Consider the following 26727-nt stretch of genomic DNA (forward strand, 5'->3'; position numbering starts at 1 on the left):
ACCTATACCTGGCCCATAATTTCATTCATTGTCAAAACCACACGCCCCGCATCCACAACAATCATCGCAGCGGATAGATATACGGAGTAGCCTGCCCTTTCTGGCTGTCTCGATATGCTTGGCTGGCATATTCACCACACTGCACTTTTCTGAGTCTGCCATTCTCTTCACTTGGCAGCCAAAGCCGGTAGACCATCTGATCAGCACTCCTCTTGCATTTGCTGCATACCCAACCACGGTTGCTTCTTCCTCCCAAAATTCAATAAACAGACAGCATGGACAGACAGCAAGTCTTTCAACGGGTCAGCAGCACCGTCGTCGCCATGTCCTACGCCTACGCTAATCCCTTTTCAGCTGAAGCAAATATGCATTCGCCTGTTGCAAGTCACTGCCAGCCTCTCGCAGAACCAGAGTGCTCGCAAGGACTTGATAGATGCCCTTTCTGATCTGCTTACTACATTGCGCCCCCTGGCTAGCCAACCCGGTCTGCTGGATGCAAAGCTGACCGAATACGCCTTCGTCCCCATTTCACAAGTGCTGCGAATCTCGCGCCAAGTACCTGTTCGCGCGCTCGAGATCTGCCTCGAGTGCATTTCAACCTTGCTATGTGCGGGTTGGGGAGGCCGTCTGGAGCCAGCTCTGTCTGGCCAGCTGCTCATTCTCTTCACCTTCCTCGCCAAGCCCTCGTCTGCGGAGAACGGTATCTCGGCTACATCCGAAGAGCTCCAGTCCTTGGCCCTGAAGTGCATCTCCGAGTTGATGACAGGAGTATCTCGTACAGCTGAGGGCCAACAGGTCATCACGGCGACTCCAAACATCCCTGCTCTTGGAGAGGCAGTCTTGGTCATGCTCCAAAGCCTCACAGATAGCAATGCTAATAACATCAAATTCCAAGCCGTTTGTGCAACAAAATCAACCATCAATGCCATAGCAGACGACGACGCTCTTGCGAGCTTTCTGCCTAGGATGATCTCATCTTTAACCAAAGTCTTGACCCCAAGCAGCAGTAACCGACCAGGTTTTCGGGTTGTGGAGCAAGGTTTGGGTGTATTCACATTGCTCCTCGGTCGCCTTCTGAGCGACGCAAAGATCAAAAATCTACCCGACGAAGATCCGACTAAAGGTTTGGAAGATAGTATCAAAGTAGTCCGTTCAACTTCCTGGCTGCAGGCGACCTCCTCGCAGATCAAGATTGCACTCGCCAATGTCTTCAAACTGCGAGATCATGATAAACCAGAAGTTCGGCAAGCCCTTCTCAAGCTATGTTTGTGCATCATACAAGATTGCCGCATACCGCTTTCTCTCTGCACGAGCATGGCTACCGAGACCATGATTAGTCTGGCTGGTCACGAAAGCTCGGGCGGCTCGATTGAGCACGAACTCAAAGGCCTGTTACTTGTAGACCAGAAGCTTTCCGATCTCTTACGCGAAAGCTTGCACGGCTGGATACTGGCACTACCGCGACTGATGCAATCCAAGGATGATCACAATCGGCGCCGAATCGTAAATCAGATATCGGTTTCCTTAAGGCTGTTTGAACAAGATCCAATCATCTTAGATGAGCGGTTAGCCGACGGCCTGCGCGACGGTGTTTCTGCCGTCTTTTCTGATGCAAAAGGTTTGGAGGAGTTGAATGAAAGCACATACAATACCATCACCGATCGCACCCTCGCGCTAAACTCCATGAAATCGTTATCCTTTCCGTCCATCAGCTTGCAGTTCAAAGGCCAGGATGACATGATGTCAGAGTTCAAGCTTCTAGTCCGAGAGATTGCAAAGTCCAACTCAGCCCTGGCAGTAGTACAAGCACTCATGGGCTCCATCGATATGGGGACAGCTGAAATGCGCCTGGCTAGTTTCTGGCTATCAATCAATCTGGTTAGGGAGGCGGCTGCAATCAATCCATCAATCGATGATTTCATGGATCTTGGAACGCCAAATCCGAGGGAAGAGCTGTTGGACCATTTGTACTCGTATTCCCTCTCTTTACTCAATCAGCGCGAGCCAGCTACAGAGACACCATGGCATTTCTTCGCCCTGGCGCTTGAGACAGTAGCATTACAGGCTAAACAGTACAAGACTCAGTTTCGGCCCGAGCTGAGCGAGGTTCTTTATCCAATACTTCACTGCCTGGGAAGTTCCAGTACGGCTCTGCGCGAACATGCATTGACATGTCTGAACATTGTTGCAGACGAATCTGGGTATGCAAATGCAGGAGAGCTGGTCGTCAAAAACGTCGACTACATCGTCAACGCAGTTGGTCTGAAACTTGCTTATGGAGATGTCTCACCCCAAGCTCCGCAGGTCTTGCTCATGATGATGCGGTTGTGTGGTCCATCTCTCCTGCCGTATCTCGATGATCTTGTTGATAGCATATTTGAAGCCTTGGAAAGATATCACGGATATCCCAAGCTTGCAGAACTATTGTTCTCGGTGTTGAAAGGTATGACCGAAGAAGGCGTCAAAACGTCTCAACTTGCAATCACATCAGACAGCAATAAACGGCATGAGAGCAAGCAAAGCATGGAGCCCACAATGGCCAATGTCGTGGGAACACTCAAAAAGCTGAAAGCTGACTCACGACGCCGTGAAGAGGAAGAGAAGAAAGCCTCAAAAGAGTCTTTCCCTCAGAATCCTTGGAAAGAAGAGAAGAATCCAGAAGATGCCAACGGCAATCCCAGTGAAGAGGACGAACATCCGCCACCCCAGATAGAAGAGCCTCCACCACCAGCACCTCGCACCTTCAACATTCTTCTCAAGATCTCCGAGTTGACACAACACTACTTGACGACCACCTCTCCTTCACTACGCAACTCTTTACTATCCCTCCTCCAAAAAACTATGCCTGCGCTCGCTAAACACGAAAACTCATTTTTACCACTCATTAACACCCTATGGCCTGTACTGCTGCCTCGACTCCAAGATCCCGAGGCATACATTGTATCTAGTACTCTCGATACCATAGCGCTTATATGCGAACACGCAGGGGATTTCATGAGGACAAGAATCGATGACGCATGGCCACTTATACAAAAGGTGCATAAACGTATCAACACGCAAAGTGACACCAACAAAAGCAGTACCAAAAGCACGCAAGCAGTGCGTACTGGCAGAATAGAGGCTGATATGACGAGCCTTTCAATATCTGCGAATCCCACTACCAAACTATCGCGACCAGAAGCGTACATTGATACACCCTCGTGCATGATCTGGAATAGTCTTGTCAAGCTGCTATGTGCTATCACTGAACACGTCACTGTCCGCGCTAAACGGTTCGAAGAGATACTGAATATACTAGACCCAGTTCTAGAAAATGAGAACGTACTCCAAGCGCTTGAATGCAGCAATGCCGATGCTGTTTGGTTACGGCTGTATAAAAACAGTCGACGAGATGAAAGTGGTAAACAATATCTTACTTCCGTTCCTGGCACTGGCGCTGCGGTCCAGACAAGAAAGATTTGTGGCAAATTACCGGTTGGAAAACCACATTGGCAATTTGTACGGATTTGAAGCATGTATTGAGCGAAGGCAAGCATATATTCCAAGCTTCACAGGACTAATTTGTACATTTTCACGACCCGTTATTAAGTCATGCGCGGATGCTAAGAGAACGCGATGGAATTTGCCGGATCCAGGCTTCAGCCTTTGTCTAACATCATGGTACTGAGGATTGGGGTTATCCGTACACATTGTCTTCTTTGGTAACCAACAAGAAGCCCTAATAGAGCAACACCAACGATTGAAGAGTGAAGAATTACCTACATTCTCAGATATGCAGATACTTAAGGAAGTATATTTCATAACTCGTTCTCCCTCCGTTTCCCGTTCACTTCACACATGTCCCGACTCGTAGCTTGTGTAAAGTCGGTTACGTGTATCCTTTTGAAGAATTACTCGACATGTCTGCTGGTGCCGTTGACGCCAATACTAGATGATAGTTTTGATAGTCTGTGCTCAGAGCTCTACTTTATGCGAACTGAATTTCAATCGCAGCGCATCTAGACCCGGTCACCAGATTTGTATAGTCAAGGTCATTCGATTTTGTGCATTCTACATATGAAGAGCCAAAGCCACACCGCACTCCCATCATCACCTGGTCTTGCGATTTGCAGATCCTATCTTTACTCTACCCTAGTCTCTATAGATTAGACTCTTCATACGTGGTATCGATCGATTGCCAGCGAGGCGTTTTAAGCAGTCCGAGGTCCCGCCGACCAAACACTATTCAGCGGGTCCACTCACACAACACACGGCTACAACCGTACGGCGGGGAGATTATTTGAGGAAGAGTTTTGACTGTCTGAAGGAGTATCAGATTACGGTGTGTAGCTGCACTGACTGTAACGCAACTGCCAAATATAGTATTGCTTGTCGCAGCCTCCCAAACGTCGAGTACTAGGCGGGGCTGGGACTGGGAATATAAATAAGTAAAGGCAAGGAAACCGATGTCTCTCCGTTGGTGAACGATTTTTCAGCGCGGAAGCACCTCCGAGTCAGCCAAACGTCCGGTGATATGCATATGTAGTTTGATATGCATCTGTAGTCGGTATCCCATTTGGGATAAGCGCACCCGGTTCTACCTCACAGATCTCCCAACGCCTATTTCAAGTCCGGTGAACGAGTATCCTAATGTATCTGAGCCGTTTTACTAGGTATTTGAGACATTTGAAAATGTGGGACATGACCGATCACGCCTTTAGCTGCGTTCGTACACACTTGGTCTAAGATGGTGAGAGGACATATCGGCATTTGGGGCTACAATGACCTGAAAGAAGACAGATGGGTGCGACTGCAATTCCAAAGCGGCCTGACACGAGAAGATGTAGAATTCACGTAGACCGCATAGAAGTAAGTGGTGTTGATGCCAAGGCTAGGTTGCCACAGGAGGTGAGGCTATTCGGAACAACGTCGGCCCCACAGAGGTTCGAGCTTCAACATGGGCGCGTCCAACCATCAGCCCCAGAGACCAACAACCCCATATCCTCCAACCACTCCACCCACCCGCGACACCGCACGTCAAGCTATTGGGACCACATTGTGACTTTTTGGAATTACACCTCAAACACTGAAAAAAAGAAAGAAAGCGCAAAGATGCCACAACCGCGTAAGGCGCGTCGCATGTCGCTCAAGTAGACCATTTGTAACTAAACAGCCACGTTAGCATCCCGCGCAATCGCCTCCAAAGACCTGCCGCCGTCCGTCGAAACTGCCTACTACCGCAAATGCATCGATCTACGGCGCCGGATAACCGACATTGAAGACAATAACGATGGCACGCGCCTGCGCATAACCCGCCTGAACCGTGGAATCCAGAAGATGCGCCTCGAGCGCGCTTTTCTCCTCGAACAACTCAACAAGCACATGGAGTACAACGTCGACGACAGTGATCGGAGTAGCAGCCCCCCGCCCACCCCAACCGACAAGCCGCTGCGCAGCAAGCGGAGCCACAACAGAAAGGGCACCCCTCCCCTTGGCAGCAGCGGCGGCGCCGGTGGCGCGAGCAGTACTGCAGGCGGCGAGGGCGAACGACTAGGTGCCGAAGGAAGGATAGGAGCCATAGGCCACATATCGCACAGCGTGAACCCCGTCAGCAGCGCGCAAAGCACCCCAGACCCCGGCCGGTCGCAGAGCAACTATTTCAACACCGTCGGAGCCGGCAGTGCCACCACGGCTGCGAGTCCCCCAACCAGCGTCGTCAATGGAGCACCCCCGCCCGCCCTCCCTCCCCTACATTCTCTCCCGTCGCTACAGCCCCAGCAACCAGCCCAGTCGCAGTCTCAGCCTCAGCGCCAGTACTTCGATCCTGCGTATGATGAGCAGCGTCCGGCGCCGGCGGCTAATGACGAGGAAGGAGGCAGGCAACGTGCGCTTTCGGGTGCTGCGCAGCAGCCCCCTGCTGCTACTGCGACCGACTCTGCTGCTGCTGCTGCTGCTCCACCGCAGAATGGCGATACGGAGATGACGGATGCGAGCTTCACGGCTGTGAACCGGTAGGACGATTCCGACGCATCAGGTACGGGGCAGTAATAGCAAACACGACAACGTGGTATCAAGTCAAGGCGTTTAACAAGGTTTTGTTTTGAAGGAGTATTTTTTTGCTGGAAACGCCATCATCCCCCTTTTTCTTTTATTCCACCATGGGTTTTGCTGGAGAGGGGGCCACCATGTATGCTGGTTCTTTATTGAGCATCTCGGAATGTATTAGTAGCAAAAAAAAGGACACTTTTTCTTGTTCGTCCTTTTTGCATGGTTGCCGAGCGCCTGGCATTCCTGTTTCCAATCATGTAGATTCAAATTTGGTCATTTGTTACTACTGCTGATCTCGTATGGATTTCTGATTACAAGCCTGCATCGTCTAGCCAGGATGCTCAATGAACTATCACACTTAGAGTTCCATTACTAGTTATCGCTACATCCATCCTAAAGCATCCCGTTTGTCTCCGTTCCCGTCACTTTATCTTCTTCACCACAGGCCTGTTCTTGATTCTGGGCTTTCATGCACCCTGAATAATTCAAGCCTGGAAACATTGATACCGATCAAGCCATCGACTACCCTTTGGAGCCAACATGATCCGTCACTGTATATGTAAAGAAGTCAAGACGGCTGTTCCTCTATTCGTTGTCCTTGTAGTGAACACCGGTTGCAAGCTCGCATGGATCAGGTGCGTATCCTATGTTGCAATGCTCCCAGTCTTCGTTGTCCGTAAGTTCACGCCTAAAGTTGAGGGCGTGGTAGATATTGGCGAAGCGGAATTCAGTATACTCGTGCTAGAGGAACATAGTCAGCATTTTGCAACTGCATAAAGTTAGGCAGTAACTCACACCGCGTGTGTTCTTCCCATGCTTGATGCAGTCAACCTCGCGCTTGTTGATCTGGCTCTTTCCTTTGGCAAATCCCATGAGCTGCGCGTCGGTATAGTCTACTTTTCCAATAGCTCGGACACAACGAGTCATGCCGTTATCGATGCAGCCCTGGATGACATCGTTGGTGGAGTTTGGACCTTCAGCCAGCTCAACGAACACCACAGCCGATTTCTTGTCTCCGGCCACCTCTATTCCATTTACAGTATCCGCGTGAAACTTCTTACAGCCATCAGCTGTGAGGAATTTGACAAGAGCGTTCGAGGATCCAGGCTCTGGCATAGAGATGGACTCTAGCCTTCCACCCCATACTAGAGCTTGAAGCTGATTGATACTGGTGACGGCGGAGACACCCTTGAGAATACATGTACGAGCAGCTGCAGCTATTCATTGTTAGCGCTGGCCATGTGAAATATTGTGCAATCGACTTACAGGAACTGCGTTTCTCTGCCGTTGGCCATGTTTTCATGTTGTCGACCGGGTCCTCAAGCACTACCTTGCTTCCTAACATACCTGGGATAGTGGTCAATTCCGCCTTGGGAAGAATATCAAGCAGAGCCTTGACCAGTCCAGTAACATCGTCAAGTGTCTCTAACGACATGTGTTTCTCTTCTACAAGCATGGCGCAAAGTTTGAGAAAGTCTCCGTCGACATCCTCAAGTTTTTGCTTAATAGAAGAAGCCGCGCACTCCATTGGGCCTTTTTGTAAGGTTTTGTTGAGGTAGTTGGCTATGGCAAACGCAAATCTTGCCTTGATAGTATCCTTTTCTTTCACATCCATGCTTGTGAGTGGTTTATATGTGACACGCATTTTGTTGGAGACGACCTTAATGAGCTGTGGCGTGCCCTCCTTGGTGTCTGGAAGAGCATCAACATACGCGCTAGCTCTGCGCATGTATTCGTTCTCGAGCTCTGCTTCAGTGATGTCTGCGGGCTGTACCGCGGCCTTTACGGGCTCTGGTAAGCCATCTGTGGTGGCCTGTTTGGGAATTGCTTCCGTGAGTACCGATGGAACCACTAGAGTAGCTGTTGTAGAGCTTGGAAGGCTTTCAATCGGTGCCACTTTCGTGTGATTTCCGAGTGTCATGCTGCTGCCTGTAGCGGGAGCAGAAAGCTCGGAGTCCTTGCTGTTCAGGCGGGCAAAAAGAGCATCAATCAGTGCGGATGTGTCATCGGACTTTGGATCATCCTTCTGAGATGAACCTGCCTTTGCGTTGGAGATTGACGGTACACTGACAGACCTGCTATTGCAAGAATTAGCGGCCAGGTTCGGATTTACGATGGCGGTGGAGTACTAACGATTCAGCTACTAAAGGCTCGAGTTTATCTGACAGAGAAACAGGAGGCGTCATCGGTAGCGGAATGGACGCTGCAGATGGAGTAGAAGGCGGAGGTAGATGGCTAGCAGCTCCCAAAATCTTGACGGCGCTCTTCTTGAGTTTCAAGGCACCCGGATTCGCGACGGGCTGGACAGCGGAGGTGCTGGGTTTCATCGACGGAGCAGCACTTTGCGAAATGGCGCCTTTTGGAGCAGTTGGCGGCGAGTCTGCCCATCGCGAGCGATGCATAGCTGCAAGCGAACGAGATGCCGGAGGTGAGCTTGTTTGTTGACGGCAACCCGCACGTAAGGGTGACAGCAGAGGAAATGGAAGTGACGAAGTTGAGCAGTGCTCCACAGAAGACAATAGATCACTGTGAGTGGCACTCGTCGTACGCGTGTGGAATTTTGTTTTGGTGGTGCTGTGGCTAGGTGAAAACAAGCAGTGAGCAAGATTATATGGTAGGTGAGTGGACGTGTGGACTAACTGTTACTGCGTCGATCAACAGGAAAGTTTTCAATTCCGTGTATGCACGCTTCTAGGCAAGCATGGTAGTTCTTGTCGTTACTGATGCATGCAAGACGAGGCTCACGATTATTTGGCATGAGACCTATGGAGTTGGATTGGCGCGGGCTTTTAGCAGTCGAGGTGACGGAAGCGTGGCCATGTCTGACTAAACCAAACAGGGCCCGGAGCAGTCACGTCGCAGTTGCCACTTGTCGTGCATGTCAACAGCCAGAGTTGACTTACAGCGAAATGGAAATGCTGTCATGACCTGGACAACTCCGGTTCTGAGAGGAATAAACGTGAGTTGCAAGTCGTGGGGAATTAGAGACTGTGTCAAAGAGAAACAGGATAATTATTTGTGTTACAATGAGGCGCGTGTTTGCTCGCTCAAGTTTGAACCTGCTACCCAAAGTCTAAACTTATTTCCCTCGAGTGCGTATCAATAGTCAAGACGGTTTTCTCGACGGTATAACACAACAACGACATGATCTACAAAAAAGACTGCATGTTCGATTTGACGTAGGACTCGCTCGTAAAAGCATCCATATAGGCTAGTCTGTTCATTTACACGGCTGGACATATAAGCAGTGAATATTGACATGCTGCAGCGCAAACATTCCCAAGACTCCTCATTAGATCCGCCTTGAAGATTCATATGAAAGGTATCCAGACACGCGTCCGCGCTTTGTATTCCCTATAATCATTGCCAAAGAATTCCAGCAAATGTTTCTCTTCATCTAATATGGATTAGAACATGTACAAGGTTCATGGGCCACAGAGAGTGAGACTTACGAAATATACGTCTCTTGAAAAATGACCAAAGAACAGCAGTATATGCCAGGAAGCAAAGAGTATTTCCCAACATGATCTGCGTTCCGATACCCCACCAAAAGAAACCAAAATACGAGGGGTGTCGGAAGTAGTGGTATAGTCCATGTGTCACCAGTTCATGGCCGTCGTTCTTGCTCGACTGTACCATGTGGTTGAAATTAGTTCCAGCTTGTATCATTGCAATGCTGCGGACAGTCTGCCCAACCGCAATCAGAACGACACCGATTGCGATGGCCCATGGTGGGTGGATATAGGATTGGTAGCCGGGGAAAAAATAGGATGTGATGAATGTCTCGATAAAGGCCATGGTATGAGCTATGCGGTACTGATCACCGTTGCTGAGAAGAAATGATGCAACCTTGGCAACTGGAGTGTTGTATGCGGCTGTTGTGTAGAACTCGAGGAAGTGGAAGAGAGCAAGCGTGCTAAGGAATAGGCAAGGCCGCCATAGATGGCTTCCGTGATATGCGAGAAGCGCAGCTCCAGCCAGGCCGGAAACAAGGGCGCAACCTAAGCAAAAGGCACGCACAGAAATTCCTGATAGCGAACGCTTGCCGTGGGGGTAGAAATCTGGAGAGATGGCGTTTAGATTCCTTGGCTGAGTGGCAGGAGCTACGTTTGGGGGCTGCCTGTCTCCTGTTCCAGGAGCCCATGGTCCATTTCCATTCCCTGGGTTTTCAGGTAGCGAGATGTCGATACCCGAGGATGAGCCATTTGCAGCCATGGTTGCCGTAAGTAGGGAAGAGAGTAGCGGTATGCGGGGACTTGAATATGCGGTCAGGAAGAGGCAAACGGCAGTGTTCAGAACATGACTTTATACAACGCTGAAGAAAAGATTGCACAGCTACTGGGAGGCTGGGCGGGTTGCCGCAACGCAAGACAATAGCAAGGCTCAGAGGAATAAGAGAGGGTTGCCATTGTTCTTGACGTTGCGCCTCGCCAGTCGGCAGCCCACGAGATCCGCACGCTATTCTAATATCAGCCTAGCTTATCAAGGGCATCCCCGCAACCTCTGGCCCTGGTATCACCGAGTCTGACCAGGTGTGCTCAAAGGCTTACAGTCGCGATTTTGTGCAACGTTGCAATGGAGCTTTCGGAGAACAAGAAGCGAATGGCCAGGGGCGAGCTCTACCATGCATTCACGCCTGAACTTGTAGCCGAGCGAGCAAGGTGCAAACATGCCTGGACTAGGTACAACAACGCTGGCGACGTGCCACGAAGGAAACTTACCGAGCTGTTCAGAGAGTATGTATGAGTCTTTGGTGCCCCAAGATTCTCTTTTCACATTTGTGTTCAGTGTCATCCAGGATAAGACACCTCTACCACCACAAGCACAAACAGCAGAGGAAGACGACAAGCTTTTCGAAAATGACCCATGGATCGAGCCGCCAATGGCAATGGACTACGGCTACAACGTTCGTCTTGGCGAAAACGTCTTTATCAACTTCAATTCCGTTTTCTTGGATACTTGTCTGATCACCATCGGCTCGCGTACGCTTGTGGGCCCAAATTGTAGCTTCTATTCCGGCACCCATCCTCTTGACCCTGCCGTTCGCAACGGCACTCAGGGTCCAGAGCTCGGCAAGGAAATCCATGTTGGAGAAGACTGTTGGATTGGAGGAAATGTATGCATATTGCCAGGAGTCACGATTGGAAAAGGCAGCGTTGTCGGCGCCGGCAGCGTTGTTACAAAGAGTGTTCCCGACTTTACAGTAGTCGCGGGAAATCCTGCCAAGTTTATTCGCAAGATTGAGACGAGCATGGATCCCGCACAAAACAGGACGCTATAAATGTTGTATAGCAGTCAAGGTCTTGTGCATAGCTATGCCACTGCTGAGTACAAATCGTGCCCATCAACCGTGTTCTCGTGATTGTTGAGGCCCAATTTGCGAAATGGGTTCGTTTCCTCGACCTCAACATCTCGTCGCTTCCCATTGCCCTATCTTGTTCTGCTATGTTACACACGAAACGATTTGTATAGGTGCTGCAGGGGCTCCAGGGAGGCACTGCTTAGAAACTGACGGTTAATCTTGACGTTTTATCACCACTGCATAAAGTATTTGTGCTGTATCACGTGCCGTTCCGCTCTAGCGCGTATCAGCGTGTACTTGGGGATTCTGACGCGAAGCAGCCTCGAGTCAACTAACTTTGTCACCGCCTCGTCCTGGACTACTAGTACAGGACTACGAAGGCGACATTTGAAAGATGAGATCCTACTAGTGTTGCTTATGCACTAAGGATTGTCGATGAGGTATTGTTGTACAACTTACAAATGATCACCTCTGCAACTAGTGACCGCAAGTAACCATGCAGAGAAACATGATAAGCATTTGGAAACCTGTGGCACGCTTGTGTCGATCCAGGCGTAATGTGGGGTCAGTTGGGACCAGGTTTCGACACAAAATCCGGTGATCTCCCGCTATCGCGTGAAGGCTACTTAGTGCGCCAAGGCCTTCGAAACCTTTTCCCAGACGGCGCCAAAACTGCAACATCGGCATGCCAAACATTAGTGACTAATTCTGTGTTAGGACACAGCATAATAACCTTGGCAAACAGACCGGAACTGGCCATGATTCAGGACAACCGGCGCTCGTTTGGTTTGCGTCTAGGCCCTGGGGAAGCGTAGCGCACCAAACACCAGCATGCTTCGAAACTCTAGCATCGAGCACTCCACCAACTCTCCGGCATGTCTGCGGAAGCTTGGCATCTAACTCGTTCCATCTCCACACTACTGCGATGCCAGTCGCCTTTACGTCTCGTGAGACCCTCTCCAGAAGGCGGGTCTGAGCAAGTATAAGTATCGCTTGTCCCTCCACCCAGAGAGTCATTATCGGACAGGTTCCTCAATCACTAACAGGCTAATATCTTTTATTTTCGTCTTCCAGCATCTCTCACTTACTTATTACAACTTCTACATAATTATATTCCATCGCTTTCGATACATTTTAACAACCGCCATCATGCAGTACATTCTCGTCGCCTCTCTCCTCACCTCCGCTGTTTACGCTGCTCCTTACGCTCAGGTCCAGCAGCAGAACCCCAACACCCAGCCGGCAACCACCCCCAACAACCCCACCGGTCAGGGTGCGGGTATCGCCAACGGTCAAACCCCTACCGCCGGCGATCTCGCAACTGCCGTCTCCAACTGGATGGCCGACACCTCCATGGTCTCCAACTTCCTTAACAACGGTGCCAGCATCCAGAACAACGTCCAGTTCAAGCAGGCCGCTACTGTTGCCTACAACGCCGAGGTTGACGAGCTCAACCAGAAGGCCGTCATCGACGCTGCCAACAGCGCTGATCCCAACGTCATTGCTGCCAACAGCACTCTCGCCACTGGCGGTGCTTTCCAGGATGTCGTCGACAAGCTCCAGCAAATGTCCATCCAGGGTATGGCTGCCGCTGGCAACATCGACCTGATCAACCAGAACCGCTGTGTCAACGTTCTCCCCAACATCGATGCCTACATGGCCTCCACCGGCTCTTCCAGCCAGGCTGTCCGCCCTACCGCATGCAACCAGACTGGTGTCATCAACGGTGTCCAGGGAGCTGGTCCTACCCAGCCCGGCCAGCCTGCAGGTAGCCCTGCAGCTGCTTTCGCTGCTGCCCAGGCTCTTGCCCAGGGAACTGGTAACGGTCAAGTCCAGAACGGTGCCACTCCTGGTGCCGCTGGTACTGCTGGTACCGCTGGAACCGCTGGCACTGCTGGCACTACCGGAACTGCTGGCACTACCGGAACCGCTGGTACTGCCGGCACTGCTGGAGCTACCACTCCTCAGGGTCAGGCTCAGGGACAGACTGCCCAGCAGGGACAACAGACCGCCCAGCAGGGACAACAGACCGCCCAGCAGGGACAACAGACTGCCCAGCAAGGACAACAGACTGCCCAACAGGGACAACAGACTGCTCAGCAAGGACAGCAGACTGCTCAGCAAGGACAGCAGACCGCTCAGCAAGGACAGGCTGCTCAGGGACAGACTGCTCAAGGACAAGCCGGTGCTCAGGGCCAAGCTGCTCAAGGACAGGCTGGTGCCCAGGGCCAGGCTGCTCAAGGACAGGCTGGCGCTCAGGGCCAAGCCGGTGCTCAGGGCCAAGCTGGTGCTCAAGGACAAGCTGGCGCTCAGGGCCAGGCCGCTAACGGTGCCGCCGCTGGCGCTGCTGCCGGTGGCCGCCAGGGCCGTAACTAAGGGTATTCCAGCCTAAACAACATGCCCAGAGTGGGAGAGGGGGGGCATGGAAACATCCAAGGTGGAAACAAACCAAAACAGGGGGGAGTCCAACCGTGTTATGCAGGTCACATCACGTTTTCACTCTCGTTTAGTATGTAAATAAGCCTTGTCTTTTTTTTCTTTTTTAAGAAGGGGATGTAATGGACGGTGGCGAGTGGAGTATATATATATATGTCTATAGCTTTGTAGTTATTGTCAGTTGTGAGATGCTGGACAATGGCGAATATAAAGGGTATTAGCCTGCCGAAGTTTACTTTCTTTTGCTGCTGCTTGTGTGATTGTGTGATTTCGCAATGTTGACTTCTAAGAAAGAAGAATAAGATGATATACCATCTTTGACATGTATTGAGAATGTAAATAGCTTCAGTAGTATAGGTACATGAGGCTGAGATACAACCGAGCGAAGTTGAGCCGAGATATCGATATATACCTATATCCTACGGTAATCCAATAGGCACGTATATAACCCATCAAGATTATGGAAGTTGAAGTGTGTTCTCGAGCTCCTCTGTATTAGCTGACCTTCGTATAGTTTATAGTAGGAATTCCACCAACACAGACTGGCACAGTGGGAATGAGATGCAAAAGAAGATGTTATGGAACACACTTGTGTGCAGGAACTCAAGTGATTTTTTGCTGTGTATAACGAAATTGCCTTTCTAGGATTTGATTTCTATCAAAACTTCATGATCTCTGTATATCAAGAATATACAATGCATACAAGTGAGACCAATTGGTTTGTAGATAGTACTTCCATTTAAGATACAATTCAGTACAATATAGGTACCTATTGGTCATAGCATAAGGGCGTAAAATTCCAGATGAATCTAATATATGTACATTAGAAAACCTAAAAGGATGAGAAGTTTTCGCTTGTAAAGCAATTCCATGTCGAGACGACATGGAAGTTCCTTTCTTTTCCTAATATGCAACGGCTGGTTCTTGATTTAAACCATACATCCTCTAGTTCTGAACACGGGAACCAAATCAGAAACTGAAGTCCAATCCACAGAGTGAATTTCGAATTTCAGCTTACCATTGTTCAGTGCTAAGAGGTACGTGGTTCAAAGGGTCAAGTGTGGGTGGCGTCGCACAAGCATTATACGGGCAAAGTGCTCGCCGAGGATTAGCCAGGAGGCTGATAAATGCAAGGATGTTGTGGATCATGGAATGCAGGTCGAGGCCGGGTTATTTCCTCGGCAATGAGATTTACTCTTTTCATAAAAAAAAATTCATAGATGGAAGCATGTTCAAGTTGCTTTTACCTCGTGTATTGGCAGGTGATATGTAGCGATTCAATTGAGCGAGTTTGACATGACTTTTAACCAAGCTCTAGAAAGATATGAAAAAGAGACAAGAGGACTCAGCACATGATGTTTATATGTATCATAATGTATGCAACACCTTACTGAAGGGACAGACAAGAGAGGAGTCTTACAGTATCCAGCTATACAGTGACGTTCAATTCCATACCAGGGATATCGTGGCCTTGTAGAAGTCCAGGTTCGGCGATATTGCGGTCGTTTGCCTGAGGTTTCGAAACCTCAGGCCCGGAAATCTGGATACCTGATATTCCCGGATGACATGTACCCGGTGGCGCCCGTGGAGTGGTCTATGTTTGGGGTGTGCTTTGATCAGGAGCTGGTGCCCTGCCGATTGTGGTACAGCCGAAACGATGCACAAAACATGATGTGCGGCAGGACTAGAAAGCTTGATGGGGTCGCCAAGCGTCGAGTTCAAGACGGGACGAGTATGAGGGGCCTGCAGTGGCTATGGTCCATCAAGACAAATACTTTCAGGCTTTTGTCATGTGCTGGTCAGCAGAGTGGCCAGGCTAAGTAGGTAGTAGTCCCACATGCCCTGTAAGTAGTACTACCAACGTTGGTGCTTGGAGCATGCCGGCATCGCGCAGCCAGTACGTGCTAGTACGACACCAACTCGCGTGACATGCCGCTTCGCAAGATGCCGACGCTCGCTGCATGCGGCCCACATATAGAGGATGCAGAATGCGGACGGGGATCTGATTTCCTTGGGCGGGCGGCGTCGCTGTGGAATCGTACATGCGCTGGCAGCCTATGACACGTCCCCTCACCCAAGTCAGTGCCTCGCCAAGTGCATGGTGGCATCGAGTCGCTGACCGCACACAGCTCAGCTAGCTAGCCAGACCGCAACCTCGCTGCTGCTCATGACGCTCATTCACGACATTTCGTTTGCACCGAAAAATGGCTGAGGGCGAGCGCGCTGGCGGAGTACATAGCGACCTGGAGAAGGAATTAACTTGCTCGGTAAGTCGAGGTTCAGGTTCAGGTTCAGGTTTCATGGCGGCGCAAAGGTGGGGAGCGGCCCAGCGAGAATGCGGCATGGCCGACATTGTGTTAAGCCAGGCCTGGCGACGGTTGCAGTGCCTTAAGAGGGTGTTGCTGGGCGTATGGACGTGTAGAGAGACCTTAACACCCGGATCTCTCGTTTCTTCTTTCCGCTGTCCGTCTGGGCCTGCCGAGCCGTAGGGCTACGCCTGCTAACGGTTCCCTGCCCAGATCTGTACCGACCTTCTCTACCAGCCGTTGACGCTTCTTGATTGCCTTCACACCTTTTGCGGCGCATGTCTGAAGGAATGGTTCGCCTTCCAGGCCTCTACGGCCACATCGATACACCCATACACTTGCCCGTCATGCCGCGCCTCGGTGCGCACCACACAGCCTAATGCGACCGTTACCACACTCCTCGACATCTTCATAAAAGCCAATCCGGAAAGAGGCAAGACTGAGGAAGAGAAACAGGCGGACCGGAATAAATACAAGCCCGGGGACAATGTGCTTCCAAAGCTCAGGCGACGAGACGAGCGTGATGACGTGGATCAGCGCATGTTGGATGAGGCCCAGCAACTGAGCTTGAGAGATGCGGGCGTATCAGGCGGCAACAACAACCACCTGCGACCATCCCGGGAGCGCAGGAGGAGAGAAAGAAGCCGCGCTACTAGCACCGACTCGCGTGCAAGTCGAGACACAAGACACCCAACCAGCAGGAACCCTTCAGCTGCATCTGCAAGACCGCCCAGGGCTGTTGAGCACCAGTCGAGTTTGCGCTCGTTGCTGAGTTCGTCCGATCTTGATGCTGACGAGGTGGACGAGGACCTTGTGCGGCAGGTGCTGGAGGAGCTTGTATCAGAGGGGTTTGATTTGAACCAGATTGGCACCGCACAGGAGGAGGAAATCACAGAGAGGATTGCTGAAGCAGTGCGGCGACGACAGGCAGACAGACAGGCCGAGCGACAACGCGAAAGAAGGCAAAGGAGAGAGCGCCTAGCAAGAGAAGGTCTCACCAGCACATCATCCCCGCTTGTTCCTCAGCCCTTGCGCAGTCCTCATCTACGGGAGGAAGATGTACAACGAAGAAGACACCATGGCCGGTCGGAAAGCGGATCTTCAATTCCACAATCTACTTTACGACCTCCAATATCACGACCAGGCCTAATTGATGCTGCCAACCGCGGTGGGCGGGGACCGCGACAAAGGTCATCAAGCCAAGGCAGTTCCCGCTCAGCCACAAGAACTGAACGTCCGAATGCAAACTCGGCCATTGGAAACTCGCAAAATAACAGTAGTAGTGAACGGGTATCGGCATCAGAGACCGCACCTCCAGCACGCCGCCGCCAGTCAGACAATCAGCAACGAAGCCGGCTGGATGCCCGCCAACAGTTCCGCGACAGTGTGCAATCCAGCGCGAGCTCGAATCCTAGTTCGCCTCAACTGCCAGATTTCAACATACCAGGTCGTGGTAGTCCAACTAGCTCTCTAGCTACTGTAGGAACTACAGCCGTACCTACTTCCTCATCCTCAACACCTGCAGCCACGCCTCTCCACCCGCCAACATCGCGTCGCACAACCGATCCCGCTCGTGTCACACTGCCACGTGCTTCAAACAGTAACACTCCACCAACAGCTTCACCCCCAATCTCTCGCTCCACCACAGACTTGACTGTTCCACTGCCTCGATCCAGGCAAACTTCGGCCGCTTCTTCAATTGCGCCCGTTTTCTACAACGAGCCCAACATTACATGCCAGCGCTGTAACAAGAGTGACATTCAGTATGAGTTACACTACAACTGTAGCCGCTGCGATGGAGGTGAGTATAGCATCTGCGTCCGCTGCTACCGCCTCGGCAAAGGCTGTAAGCATTGGTTTGGATTTGGCTGGACGGCATGGCCTCGTTATGAGCGAGAAGCACCCGAAGGAGGCTATCCACCCAACCACGAGCACCCTCACATCCTAATCGGGCGTCGATACCGACGGCCCATGACACCACTCACAGAATCCAGCACCCCACCGCACGTCCTAATGAGCGAAGACGATCCCAAGCAGCGAGTGGAACTCGGCGTCTTCTGCGAAAACTGCAAAGCCTACGCCAATGCCTGCTACTGGAAATGCGACTACTGCAACGAAGGCGACTGGGGCTACTGCAACGACTGCGTAAACCAAGGCCGCCACTGCACTCACCCCCTCGTCCCCGTCGCAAAGAAGGCTCGAGAACCGCAATCCTCAACCACCGACGCCACTCCCTCAACTCCCTCCACCCCCCGCCTAGAACCCTCACATCTAGCACCACCCTCCTCAGATACAGCAGAAACAACAACCCCTCTCGCCGCCCCCCTAACCCCCAAATCCGCCTCCCTCGCCCGCGGCCCAGGATACTTCACAATCGCAAACTCCATCTTCCGTCCGCTAACCTTCACCACGCTCTGCAACGTATGCCGCTACCCCATCGCCCCCTCCAACACACGCTTCCACTGCCTCAAATGCAACGCCGGCGACTACGACATCTGCACAAGCTGCTACCACAAACTCAGCGTCAGCGGCCGCATCCCCAAGGAAGACGGCGTATCCGGCTGGCGCAAGTGTCTGCGCTCCCACCGCATGTACGTGGTCGGGTTTGAGGATCGCGATGGCGCCCAGCGACGCATTGTGGTGAAGGATCTTGTGGGTGGTTATGCAATGAAAGAGGAGGATATGGCAAGGGTCATGCGTGTGCCGCCGGATGGAGGACTCGGATTGAGGTTATTGGCGCGCTGGGCGTATTGGCCCGATGACGGGGTCGATGATGAGTTGGCGTTTCCACGCGGAGCGGAGATTAGAGAGGCGGCGGATATTAATGGGGATTGGTACTGGGGCGTTTATTGTGGGGTGGGCAAGTTGTTTCCTGCTAATCATGTTGTGCCTGTTTAAGAAGGGGGATGTATTAGAGATTTGCTTTGAGCAAGAGGTTCGAGGAGAAGGATGCCTAGTGCACTAATTTGATTGTAGTTCAAATTCGAAATTTCATGATTGATTCTCTATTGATTTCATGTATTCATCTATTTTTATTTTTTATTTCGTTTCGTTTCGTTTCAGGATAACATAATCTCATGCTCCCTCGACTTTCACATCTTTCACCTCCCCTTCCCGCTCTCACTTTGCAAAATTCTTCTTCAGCCACGGCTCCAACTTGCCAATTACCTCGTTCGGCGTCTCATACGGCAACCAGTGCCCCGCCTCAATCAAGCCCGCGTTCTCCAGGTGCGGCAGCCACCCAGCCTGGATAGCACCGTGCATCATTTCCTGTCTGCAGACGGCATCTTCTGTGCCGCCAAAATACAGCGTGGGGACGGTGACTTTTTGTCGTTCCTGGGGGATCTGAGCGTCGCTCTCGGACTGGATGTTTTTGACCATGGCTTTGTACCAGCATGTGGGGGCCTCGAAGCCGTCGCGGCGCATGCGATCGACGAACGTCTTTTTGAGAGCGAGGTCCTGCGCAAAGGGACGGGGAGTCAGGTCGTACTTTGTTTTGCCCTCTAGGACGTCGCGCAGGACACCTCGTGTGCAGAACATGGTCTTCATGAGGTCGGCGTTGATATGCATGATGTCGTAGGTGAGGTCGAGATTGCGTTCGAGGATAGCGCTGCCGTCTGGGGCTGCGAAAACGTACCAGTAGCTCAACATTGCGTATCCGAGAAGCTTCTCCGTTAGGTCGTTGGTCGCCTCGAGGTTGTAGGGGGCGGGGTTCAATGGTGTGTACGGGACGGACATGTTTACCAGGCCGACGACGCGCTCAGGATAGTATTGGTATAGGCGCGAGGCAAACATCGAGCCCCAGTCGTGGCCAATGGAAATGCATTTTTGCGCGCCTTCGGCATCGAGAATCTCGATAATGTCTTTGGTCATGTGCTCGAACTTATATGCTGCGGGATCCGTGGGCTTGTCGGTTCCGTCGTAGCCAAGCATATCTGGGATGATAATGGGGTGGTTGAGCGACTTCACCCCGCTTGCAACTTGTTGCCACATGGTAGCGTGGTCGGGAAAGCCATGTTGGAAGAGGAGAGTTGGGAGTGAAGAGTCGCCAGCAGAGGTATAGTAGGTGTATGTGTAGCCTCGAGAGGTCTTGAGTGTTTTCTTATCGAAGCCATCCATGATGCGTTTTGTCTTTTGCAAAAAACTTCGTGTTGATGCAGGTTGATGAGTAACTCAAAGGTATGGAAACACGACATGGAGCCATTTTTATAGCTTAAACGCCAAGGTGGTTCTGGTCGTAGGACATACAGTTGAGGATAGAAGACCGCGCGGGGCAGCAAGCTGTATGGACAGACCCTAAACCACTAGTTTCCACTCATTGGAGCCCGCATCAGTACGGCCCTTCTTACGAAAACAATACTAGATCCCGAGGTTTCGCATTATGTGCCCTTTGCACTCAGCATTATTATTAATTGTATTCCGTCTTTTTTTCACCCGTTATCTGGGTCATCTGTTTGTAGGCGGCGATCGATGTGGCGTTTTACCGAGGCTTGTGGGTACGTACCGTATAATAGATGCAGCACCATGTAGAATCGCGGATCCACTCGTCTCCTTGGTAAACAAAAGCAGAAAGTAGAGCGTGCACTCGACAGGATATGTTCGGCCTCGTTACTCCAGCATACCGGTATTATGGTATACCGGCATCCATTTACAACAGTGCAAAGCCCTGCCCTAATATACGAGAAACACGGACCAGGCTTCACCTCTTACAGCGCGGGGTCACTAGATTTCGACTACGGAGCGCCCTATATAACGTTGCTGTGGATGGCGGTTTCAAAGTAGTCCCGTCAGGCTGTACTACGGTTGCAGCCTCGGTGAGCTCCTTGTATGTGATCCTTGGCCCTGGGCGGTGAGCTGCACGACATAGGAGCTTCTCCTGTTGACGCGACAATACCTTTGGGCGACCGCTACGAGGTTTGTCCTTTGTCGACTTGGTGCTGGAGTATTTCTTGCGCAGTTTCCGGATAGTCGCAGGATCGCGATTGAAGTGCGCTGCAACTTCAGCATTACTGCAGCCCTCGTTCAACATTTTGATTGCAATGTCCCGCTCTTCGACAGTCATGTTCTTGACAGGACGGACCTTTTTCGGCGTATCCTCGTCGGATTTTGCTATGGGCCTTGTGGTGGGCATTGTGTGTAGATGTTCGATGTGTACGTGGTGGAGAGAAAGGCCCTGATGATGTAGGAAGGTGAAGGGCAATCGGGCCATCCCAAGGCGCGTTCACGTCGCACGACATCAGCAGACTCCATGAGCATTACATCACAATCACAACCTCATTATGGCTGGAACCCGAAGCTCCACGCGCCAAAAGGCGTCTGCAGCACCAAAGTATAATGAAGATCTATCATCATCTGCTGAAGAAGCACAATCGAAAGGCAGTACGACCAAGTCGACGCGTCGAAAGCGTACCCGCGAAGATGAAGACGACAACGACGTAGCAGATGCAAGCCAACCACCGCCCAAAAAAATTGCTCCCTCAAAATCCAAGGCATCCAAAGCGAGTACAACCAAGGAGAAAGCCCCAGCAAAAGCCCCCAAAGCCTCAGAACCCGCAACATCCAAATCAAAACCCGCACCACCACCCGAACCCACCTCACCCTCCAACCGCGACGCAAACGGCAACCAGGAAGTCTTCTGGCTCCTCAAAGCCGAGCCCCTCCCACGCTACGAAAACGGCATCAACGTCGCCTTCTCCATCTCCGACCTGCGCGCCTGCACATCGCCCGAGCCCTGGTCTGGAGTCCGCAACCCGCAAGCCCGCAACAACATGCAAGCGATGCGCAAAGGCGACCTAGGCTTCTTCTACCACTCCAACGCCAAGCCCTCAGGTGTCGTCGGCATCCTGCGCGTCGTGCAAGAAGCCTTCGTCGATGAGACGGCGTTTGACCCCAAGGATCCGTACCATGATGCCAAGTCGCAGCGTGATAATCCCAAGTGGTATTGTGTAGGCGTGGAGTTTGTGAAGGAGTTTGAAAGGGTTGTGGATTTGCATGAGATTAAGGGGTTTGCGGGGGGTGGGGGGCCGTTGAGGGATATGCAGCTTGTTACGAATTCAAGGTTGAGTGTTTGTAGGGTTAGGAAGGAGGAGTGGGAGTTTATTCTGGGGTTGGCGGAGGGGGGCAAGGGTGAAGAGAAGGATGTGGAGAAGAAGGCGTAGCGGGGCTGTTGGTCCCTTTACACTGCAAGAGGACGGACCGAGCCGCGAGTTGGGGTATTAGTACCGGATCTCATGTTTTCTAGGCTCTGTTCGTCGTATAATGGGTCTTCTGTATTCGGCATCTCCTACGTATCTATGTACAACATTCTACCACTACCCCGCGCCCGGTCACGCTACTTATTAATACTGCAACGCCCGGATTACCTCTGGGCTATTGAAAAACGCACATCGTTCCTGTAGCCTCTGCTGTGAGAATTCAATCGTCGCGTTCGCCGTCCCCAACGCACTGTTGCTTGGATGCGAGCCCCCAATTGTCCTTACATATGGTCCACCAGGTCGACTAAAAGCCTCGTCCCAGTTCAGCAACGTTGTCGATCCAGGGGTATCCAGTGCTGGCACGCCATGGCTGACATATGTGCTCCAAGACCGGCTCGCTCGCATGACAACCTCATAGTCGTAGGCGGTGGGATGGACAGTATAGCCCGAATCATTGTATACGTGCATACTATCGAAAATGTACGCAAACTCCGATGTATGGACTACGCCGAACCCAGAGATATTCGTGACCTGCTCGAGGATGGGATCAAGAATGGTCTGATTGAAGTTGTAAAAGTACACAGGGCCTTCGTACTTCTCCTCAATCGCTGATCCGAGGTGAAGCGACGGACATACCATTAGAATGTCACGGAAGATGCGAGCTGAGCGGTAGAATTCCTGTGTCAAGTTTGGGCTGGTCCCGAATTCTTCCACAGGGTACAGATCGAGCAGCTCGGTGAGCAATTCTTCTGACATACCTGGTAGATAACCATGGATAAAGTCGTACGTGTCTTTATCGGTTGCAATCGATGTGTTTGTGTAAACGTTGAGATCGCCTTCCATCCAGCCCGACATGAATGTCGCATTTCCAAAACGACCTTCTGCGATCAGCTGACTAGGGGGAGCTGGAAGAAAATCGCCGTCTACTTGAGGCAACCAGATATCACCAATATTGTGCGCGATGTCGCTCTGATACGTTGCCTCGGAGGCATTGAAAAGCGTCTCGGTGTCCAAGGCACGCAAGCACTCAATCGTTTCCGGTGCATCGAATTTGGTCGTATTGCATCCAACATAGTCGATGACGGCCGTCATTGCATCCCTGGAAAACGTGCCCGTAATACCTGGCTCAAGAGACTGTGATTGCGCAATGCCCTGCTGGAAAGGCAGTGGCTTTTCCCCACCATAAGCCAAAATATGCATGCCGATGGCCAGACCACCGGAAGACTGTCCGGCGATGGTAATCCTTTCCGGGTCCCCACCAAACGCAGCAATGTTGTCTCGAACCCACTCGATCGCAGCACGTTGATCACGCAGCCCAGCATTCATGCTCCCCTCTTCTTTGAGCGAGTCCGAGGTTGCGAAGCCAAAGAATCCCAGTCGGTAGTTCATGGCTACGTGCATAATGGGCGATCCGTTTTCTACTGACTGTTTGATCATGCCATCGGGAGCTGTTGTTGGTTCATTATTGCTTGCCCACCAGAAAGATCCGCCGTGTATCCATACAAGCACTGGTAGTGGTCCTTTGCCTTCTCGATCCTCGGCTTTGGGTCTCGCCACATTCAAGTTCAAACAGTTCTCAGACGTTTCAGTAATGTTGTCCAGTCCAAGAGGCGCAAAGAGCTGGCCCAGCGGCTGCGGGCAAGCAGGACCTGGTTTTGTAGCATCGATGACTTCGCCTGGGGCGTATTCGTAGGGAATCGGAGGCTTGAATCTGTTTTCGCCACTGGTATCTTTTGCATATGGAATACCCAGGAAGATTTCAATGTCGTTGCGTGCAATGCCCTGGACGTCGACGTCGGCATATGATCCACCAAGTCGTATACCTGCTACTGTTGCTGCGGCACCGATGCAGCCAGCTACTATTGTAAAGTGCATGTTGGTTTCTACCACGGCTTGGCTCCGTGGATTGCAAGAGGGTCAAGCTGCAGGATAATGGCAGTCCACCAAGCAGCCTAAAGCATTGTTATAGCCGCGCGGGGGGCTTAGAGGTAATGCTTGTGCTCGATAAACCAGATACCACTTCGACCGATTCTAGCCCGAAGCGGCAGGTGGATGCCGTGACGTGACAGAAGGGTGTTGAATCTGGAGCGGCATTAGTGTGCAGATCCACCCACGGCGATTATGAATGTAGCCACTCGTCTTGCCAGCACAAAATCGAGCTCACGGACAAAAAGCAATTCATGGCTGTGGGGCACGTTGCTGTGCAACGTGCTGGGCTGGCATGCCTCTGCCTTGTACCGACATGCAGATAACGTGTGTGGCGCCCCTGCTCTCGCCCCACTCACGCCCCAAAGGTAGCCTTACACAAGCCAAGCATAAAGCTACTCCAACTGCGCGTGGGTACCCCGCAACTTTCTGCCAACGTCCTCCTTCTCCGCGTTCGGAGCTTACGAAACAAATCTCTCATACCATTAAGATAAGGTTCCGGTATTTTATGCGATTCCATCCCGATTGGCTTGGTGGTAAGCATTACGCCTTTTGACTGTCATTGTCCGTGCTTGACACGCCATCTGGTGCTGGGGCGCCTCCAACACCCGTGCAGTGAGCGGTATAATGCTTTTTTGGGTAGCTTGAGTTGGTTGGAGCCAGCGCCATTTTTTGAGTAGTAGCCGGCTGGCTTCTTGAGTGGACGACGGGTTGAGCGGAAATAATAGCATTACAAATCGACTCAACAGAATGCTTTGTCCAGACAATAGCGGTCAAGAATGTTCGGACCCGGATTTCATATCTTATGGAGGCGCTGACGTGAGAGGTGTATTGCGTAACTTCTCCTTTTATCGTCTCCAGAACTCAATAATGAACCCGGCGACCTCCGGTACTCTGTCCCGCACTACACTATGTCCAGCATTTGGAACGACGAAAACACTATCGAAGCCAAAGTCTCGTAGCTCTTGTTCTGTACACAAATCGTCTTTCTCTCCCAACACCACAGTTGAGGGTACCTCAGTTGCCAACGCTTTCTCGAAACTCTGATGATTATCCACCACACCGCCGTCCCGGACGATAGCGACCACCGATGCCGTATGCCCGGGGTGATTGCGGGTTTGCCATTCACGTACAGCTTCGGCGACTACTTCTCCCCGTGCAACTCTTTCTTTCCAATCCGATGGGACGATTAGCTCTCCGCCCTCGAGCCAGGCCGTGACCCATTGCCGCGTGGCATCCTCGTCGCAGTCATGTTGGAAATGCTCTTGTTCAGCCGGTGTGAAAGAAGAACTCTTGACAAGCCCTGCAGGTGCAACCAACACATAGCTTTGGACACGCGAAGCCCGTGATGCGACATAGCCAACTGTCAATGATGCGCCAAAGGAAAAGCCTACAAGGTGTGCAGACGACCATTCCAGATGATCCAGTAGCGTGTCAATCAGCCCATGGAATAGGCCCGCCGCATGAGAAGCAACTGGGGTATCGCTCAGTCCATGGCCCCATAAATCAATCAATACAAAATGCGCCGAGGGAATAGATGCATGTAGCTTGCGAGCTAACGGAAGCATGCCTAAAGCGGGAGTCTGCACGCCGTGGATAAATAGCACACGCTCTGGCGATTTTGTGTCTGATTCTGGAGATGAGGATGGAGGTATTGAGTAGTACGCAGCTCTTGCATTGTTGGTGGTGAGATACCGGACCGGTGGGAGCAGGGTGCCGAAAGCAGACGTGAAAGATTCCTCAGCAGGAGCAGAGATTGGCGAGTTTGATAGTGGAGATTTGGCGCCTGGGCGTGGCAGAACGAGGTGATGGATAGGTGACGACATTGTCAGTGATAAGTTCCTGTCAGGATGCGGTGCTTGGCTTTATGTTGTTAGTCGAAGAATTTGGATGTTGACGGTAGGGCGTGATTAGCGGGGATCGCGACACGTGACAATGTCGAGTACCGCAAGGCGATGTGCGGAAGGTGCGAACAAACACACTGACGGCGATGTTTCCACAAGATTTGAGCAGTTCTATGCATTGGCGAGGGCATTGTATCTCGTCTTTTCTTTCCCTGTGTTACCTTGAGCTGCGTCTCCATATACCCCTTTTGGGATAACCAAACAACGCAATATAGCAATGCTACACAGGTAAACAAAATAGGAAAGCGAGATTCCGCTCCTGCCCAATAACATCAGTTCATGCCCTCGCTGATTGGTCGCGTAGCTAGCCTACCTAGCAAACTTTATTCGTGAAGCCCTGGCCATTTGTATTCGATCCTTACAACAGCAAGACCCTGGAAATCACGACGTAGCGACATATTCACCTCACACAAAGAACAAAGAACAAAGCACGACATGGCGCCGAACACAAGGAGGTTTTGCTCTCGGAAAGATACCCTTTTTGACAAGCGGCCCGCGCCGTTTATCTTACCAAGAAAAAAAAGGGAAAAAGTGAGATAGCCTCGGCTCAAGCGCATCCACATGCGGCTTGGAGATCTTGACAGACAATTTTCTCTAGTCTGTGCAAGCAGTACAAAGTCGACTACCACACT

General features: G+C 51.5%; 12 protein-coding genes across 12 annotated transcripts; 7 read left to right on the forward strand and 5 right to left on the reverse strand.

Moving 5' to 3' along the window:
• Positions 1-275: 275 nt before the first annotated feature.
• On the forward strand, positions 276-3510 carry COCCADRAFT_24307 (uncharacterized protein; the record flags this gene model as incomplete). The annotated part of the gene is made up of 2 exons (XM_007711712.1): positions 276-302; positions 355-3510. 2 exons carry the CDS (start codon positions 276-278, stop codon positions 3508-3510), a joined length of 3183 nt encoding a protein of 1060 aa, XP_007709902.1.
• A 1581-nt stretch (positions 3511-5091) lies between these two features.
• Positions 5092-5994, forward strand: COCCADRAFT_34743 (uncharacterized protein; the record flags this gene model as incomplete). Its single annotated transcript, XM_007711721.1, has 2 exons — positions 5092-5104; positions 5162-5994. The coding sequence occupies 2 exons, from the start codon at positions 5092-5094 to the stop codon at positions 5992-5994; spliced, it is 846 nt and encodes a 281-aa protein (XP_007709911.1).
• A 618-nt stretch (positions 5995-6612) lies between these two features.
• On the reverse strand, positions 6613-10242 carry COCCADRAFT_34744 (uncharacterized protein; the record flags this gene model as incomplete). The annotated part of the gene is made up of 6 exons (XM_007711722.1): positions 6613-6768; positions 6823-7244; positions 7294-8102; positions 8161-8531; positions 9360-9424; positions 9480-10242. 6 exons carry the CDS (start codon positions 10240-10242, stop codon positions 6613-6615), a joined length of 2586 nt encoding a protein of 861 aa, XP_007709912.1.
• Positions 10243-10602: 360 nt separating this feature from the next.
• On the forward strand, positions 10603-11308 carry COCCADRAFT_34745 (uncharacterized protein; the record flags this gene model as incomplete). Its single annotated transcript, XM_007711723.1, has 2 exons — positions 10603-10763; positions 10816-11308. 2 exons carry the CDS (start codon positions 10603-10605, stop codon positions 11306-11308), a joined length of 654 nt encoding a protein of 217 aa, XP_007709913.1.
• Positions 11309-12134: 826 nt separating this feature from the next.
• On the forward strand, positions 12135-12305 carry COCCADRAFT_89875 (uncharacterized protein; the record flags this gene model as incomplete). Its single annotated transcript, XM_007711737.1, has 1 exon — positions 12135-12305. A coding segment is annotated over one exon (171 nt), but the record flags the coding sequence as incomplete, so codon positions are not given.
• Positions 12306-12478: 173 nt separating this feature from the next.
• COCCADRAFT_90012 (uncharacterized protein) lies at positions 12479-13705 on the forward strand (the record flags this gene model as incomplete). The annotated part of the gene is made up of 2 exons (XM_007711738.1): positions 12479-13199; positions 13476-13705. The coding sequence occupies 2 exons, from the start codon at positions 12479-12481 to the stop codon at positions 13703-13705; spliced, it is 951 nt and encodes a 316-aa protein (XP_007709928.1).
• Positions 13706-15969: 2264 nt separating this feature from the next.
• COCCADRAFT_89977 (uncharacterized protein) lies at positions 15970-18969 on the forward strand (the record flags this gene model as incomplete). The annotated part of the gene is made up of 2 exons (XM_007711739.1): positions 15970-16032; positions 16285-18969. The coding sequence occupies 2 exons, from the start codon at positions 15970-15972 to the stop codon at positions 18967-18969; spliced, it is 2748 nt and encodes a 915-aa protein (XP_007709929.1).
• A 222-nt stretch (positions 18970-19191) lies between these two features.
• Positions 19192-20190, reverse strand: COCCADRAFT_24314 (uncharacterized protein; the record flags this gene model as incomplete). Its single annotated transcript, XM_007711713.1, has 1 exon — positions 19192-20190. One exon carries the CDS (start codon positions 20188-20190, stop codon positions 19192-19194), a length of 999 nt encoding a protein of 332 aa, XP_007709903.1.
• A 580-nt stretch (positions 20191-20770) lies between these two features.
• On the reverse strand, positions 20771-21133 carry COCCADRAFT_89859 (uncharacterized protein; the record flags this gene model as incomplete). Its single annotated transcript, XM_007711740.1, has 1 exon — positions 20771-21133. The coding sequence occupies one exon, from the start codon at positions 21131-21133 to the stop codon at positions 20771-20773; it is 363 nt and encodes a 120-aa protein (XP_007709930.1).
• Positions 21134-21350: 217 nt separating this feature from the next.
• On the forward strand, positions 21351-22229 carry COCCADRAFT_24315 (uncharacterized protein; the record flags this gene model as incomplete). The annotated part of the gene is made up of 1 exon (XM_007711714.1): positions 21351-22229. The coding sequence occupies one exon, from the start codon at positions 21351-21353 to the stop codon at positions 22227-22229; it is 879 nt and encodes a 292-aa protein (XP_007709904.1).
• Positions 22230-22409: 180 nt separating this feature from the next.
• On the reverse strand, positions 22410-24140 carry COCCADRAFT_89879 (uncharacterized protein; the record flags this gene model as incomplete). Its single annotated transcript, XM_007711741.1, has 1 exon — positions 22410-24140. One exon carries the CDS (start codon positions 24138-24140, stop codon positions 22410-22412), a length of 1731 nt encoding a protein of 576 aa, XP_007709931.1.
• Positions 24141-25039: 899 nt separating this feature from the next.
• COCCADRAFT_89980 (uncharacterized protein) lies at positions 25040-26017 on the reverse strand (the record flags this gene model as incomplete). The annotated part of the gene is made up of 1 exon (XM_007711742.1): positions 25040-26017. The coding sequence occupies one exon, from the start codon at positions 26015-26017 to the stop codon at positions 25040-25042; it is 978 nt and encodes a 325-aa protein (XP_007709932.1).
• Between the last annotated feature and the right edge of the window lie 710 nt (positions 26018-26727).

The sequence above is a fragment of the Bipolaris zeicola genome (assembly GCF_000523435.1).
Source record: "Bipolaris zeicola 26-R-13 unplaced genomic scaffold scaffold_33, whole genome shotgun sequence".
Taxonomy (NCBI): Eukaryota; Fungi; Ascomycota; class Dothideomycetes; order Pleosporales; family Pleosporaceae; genus Bipolaris; species Bipolaris zeicola.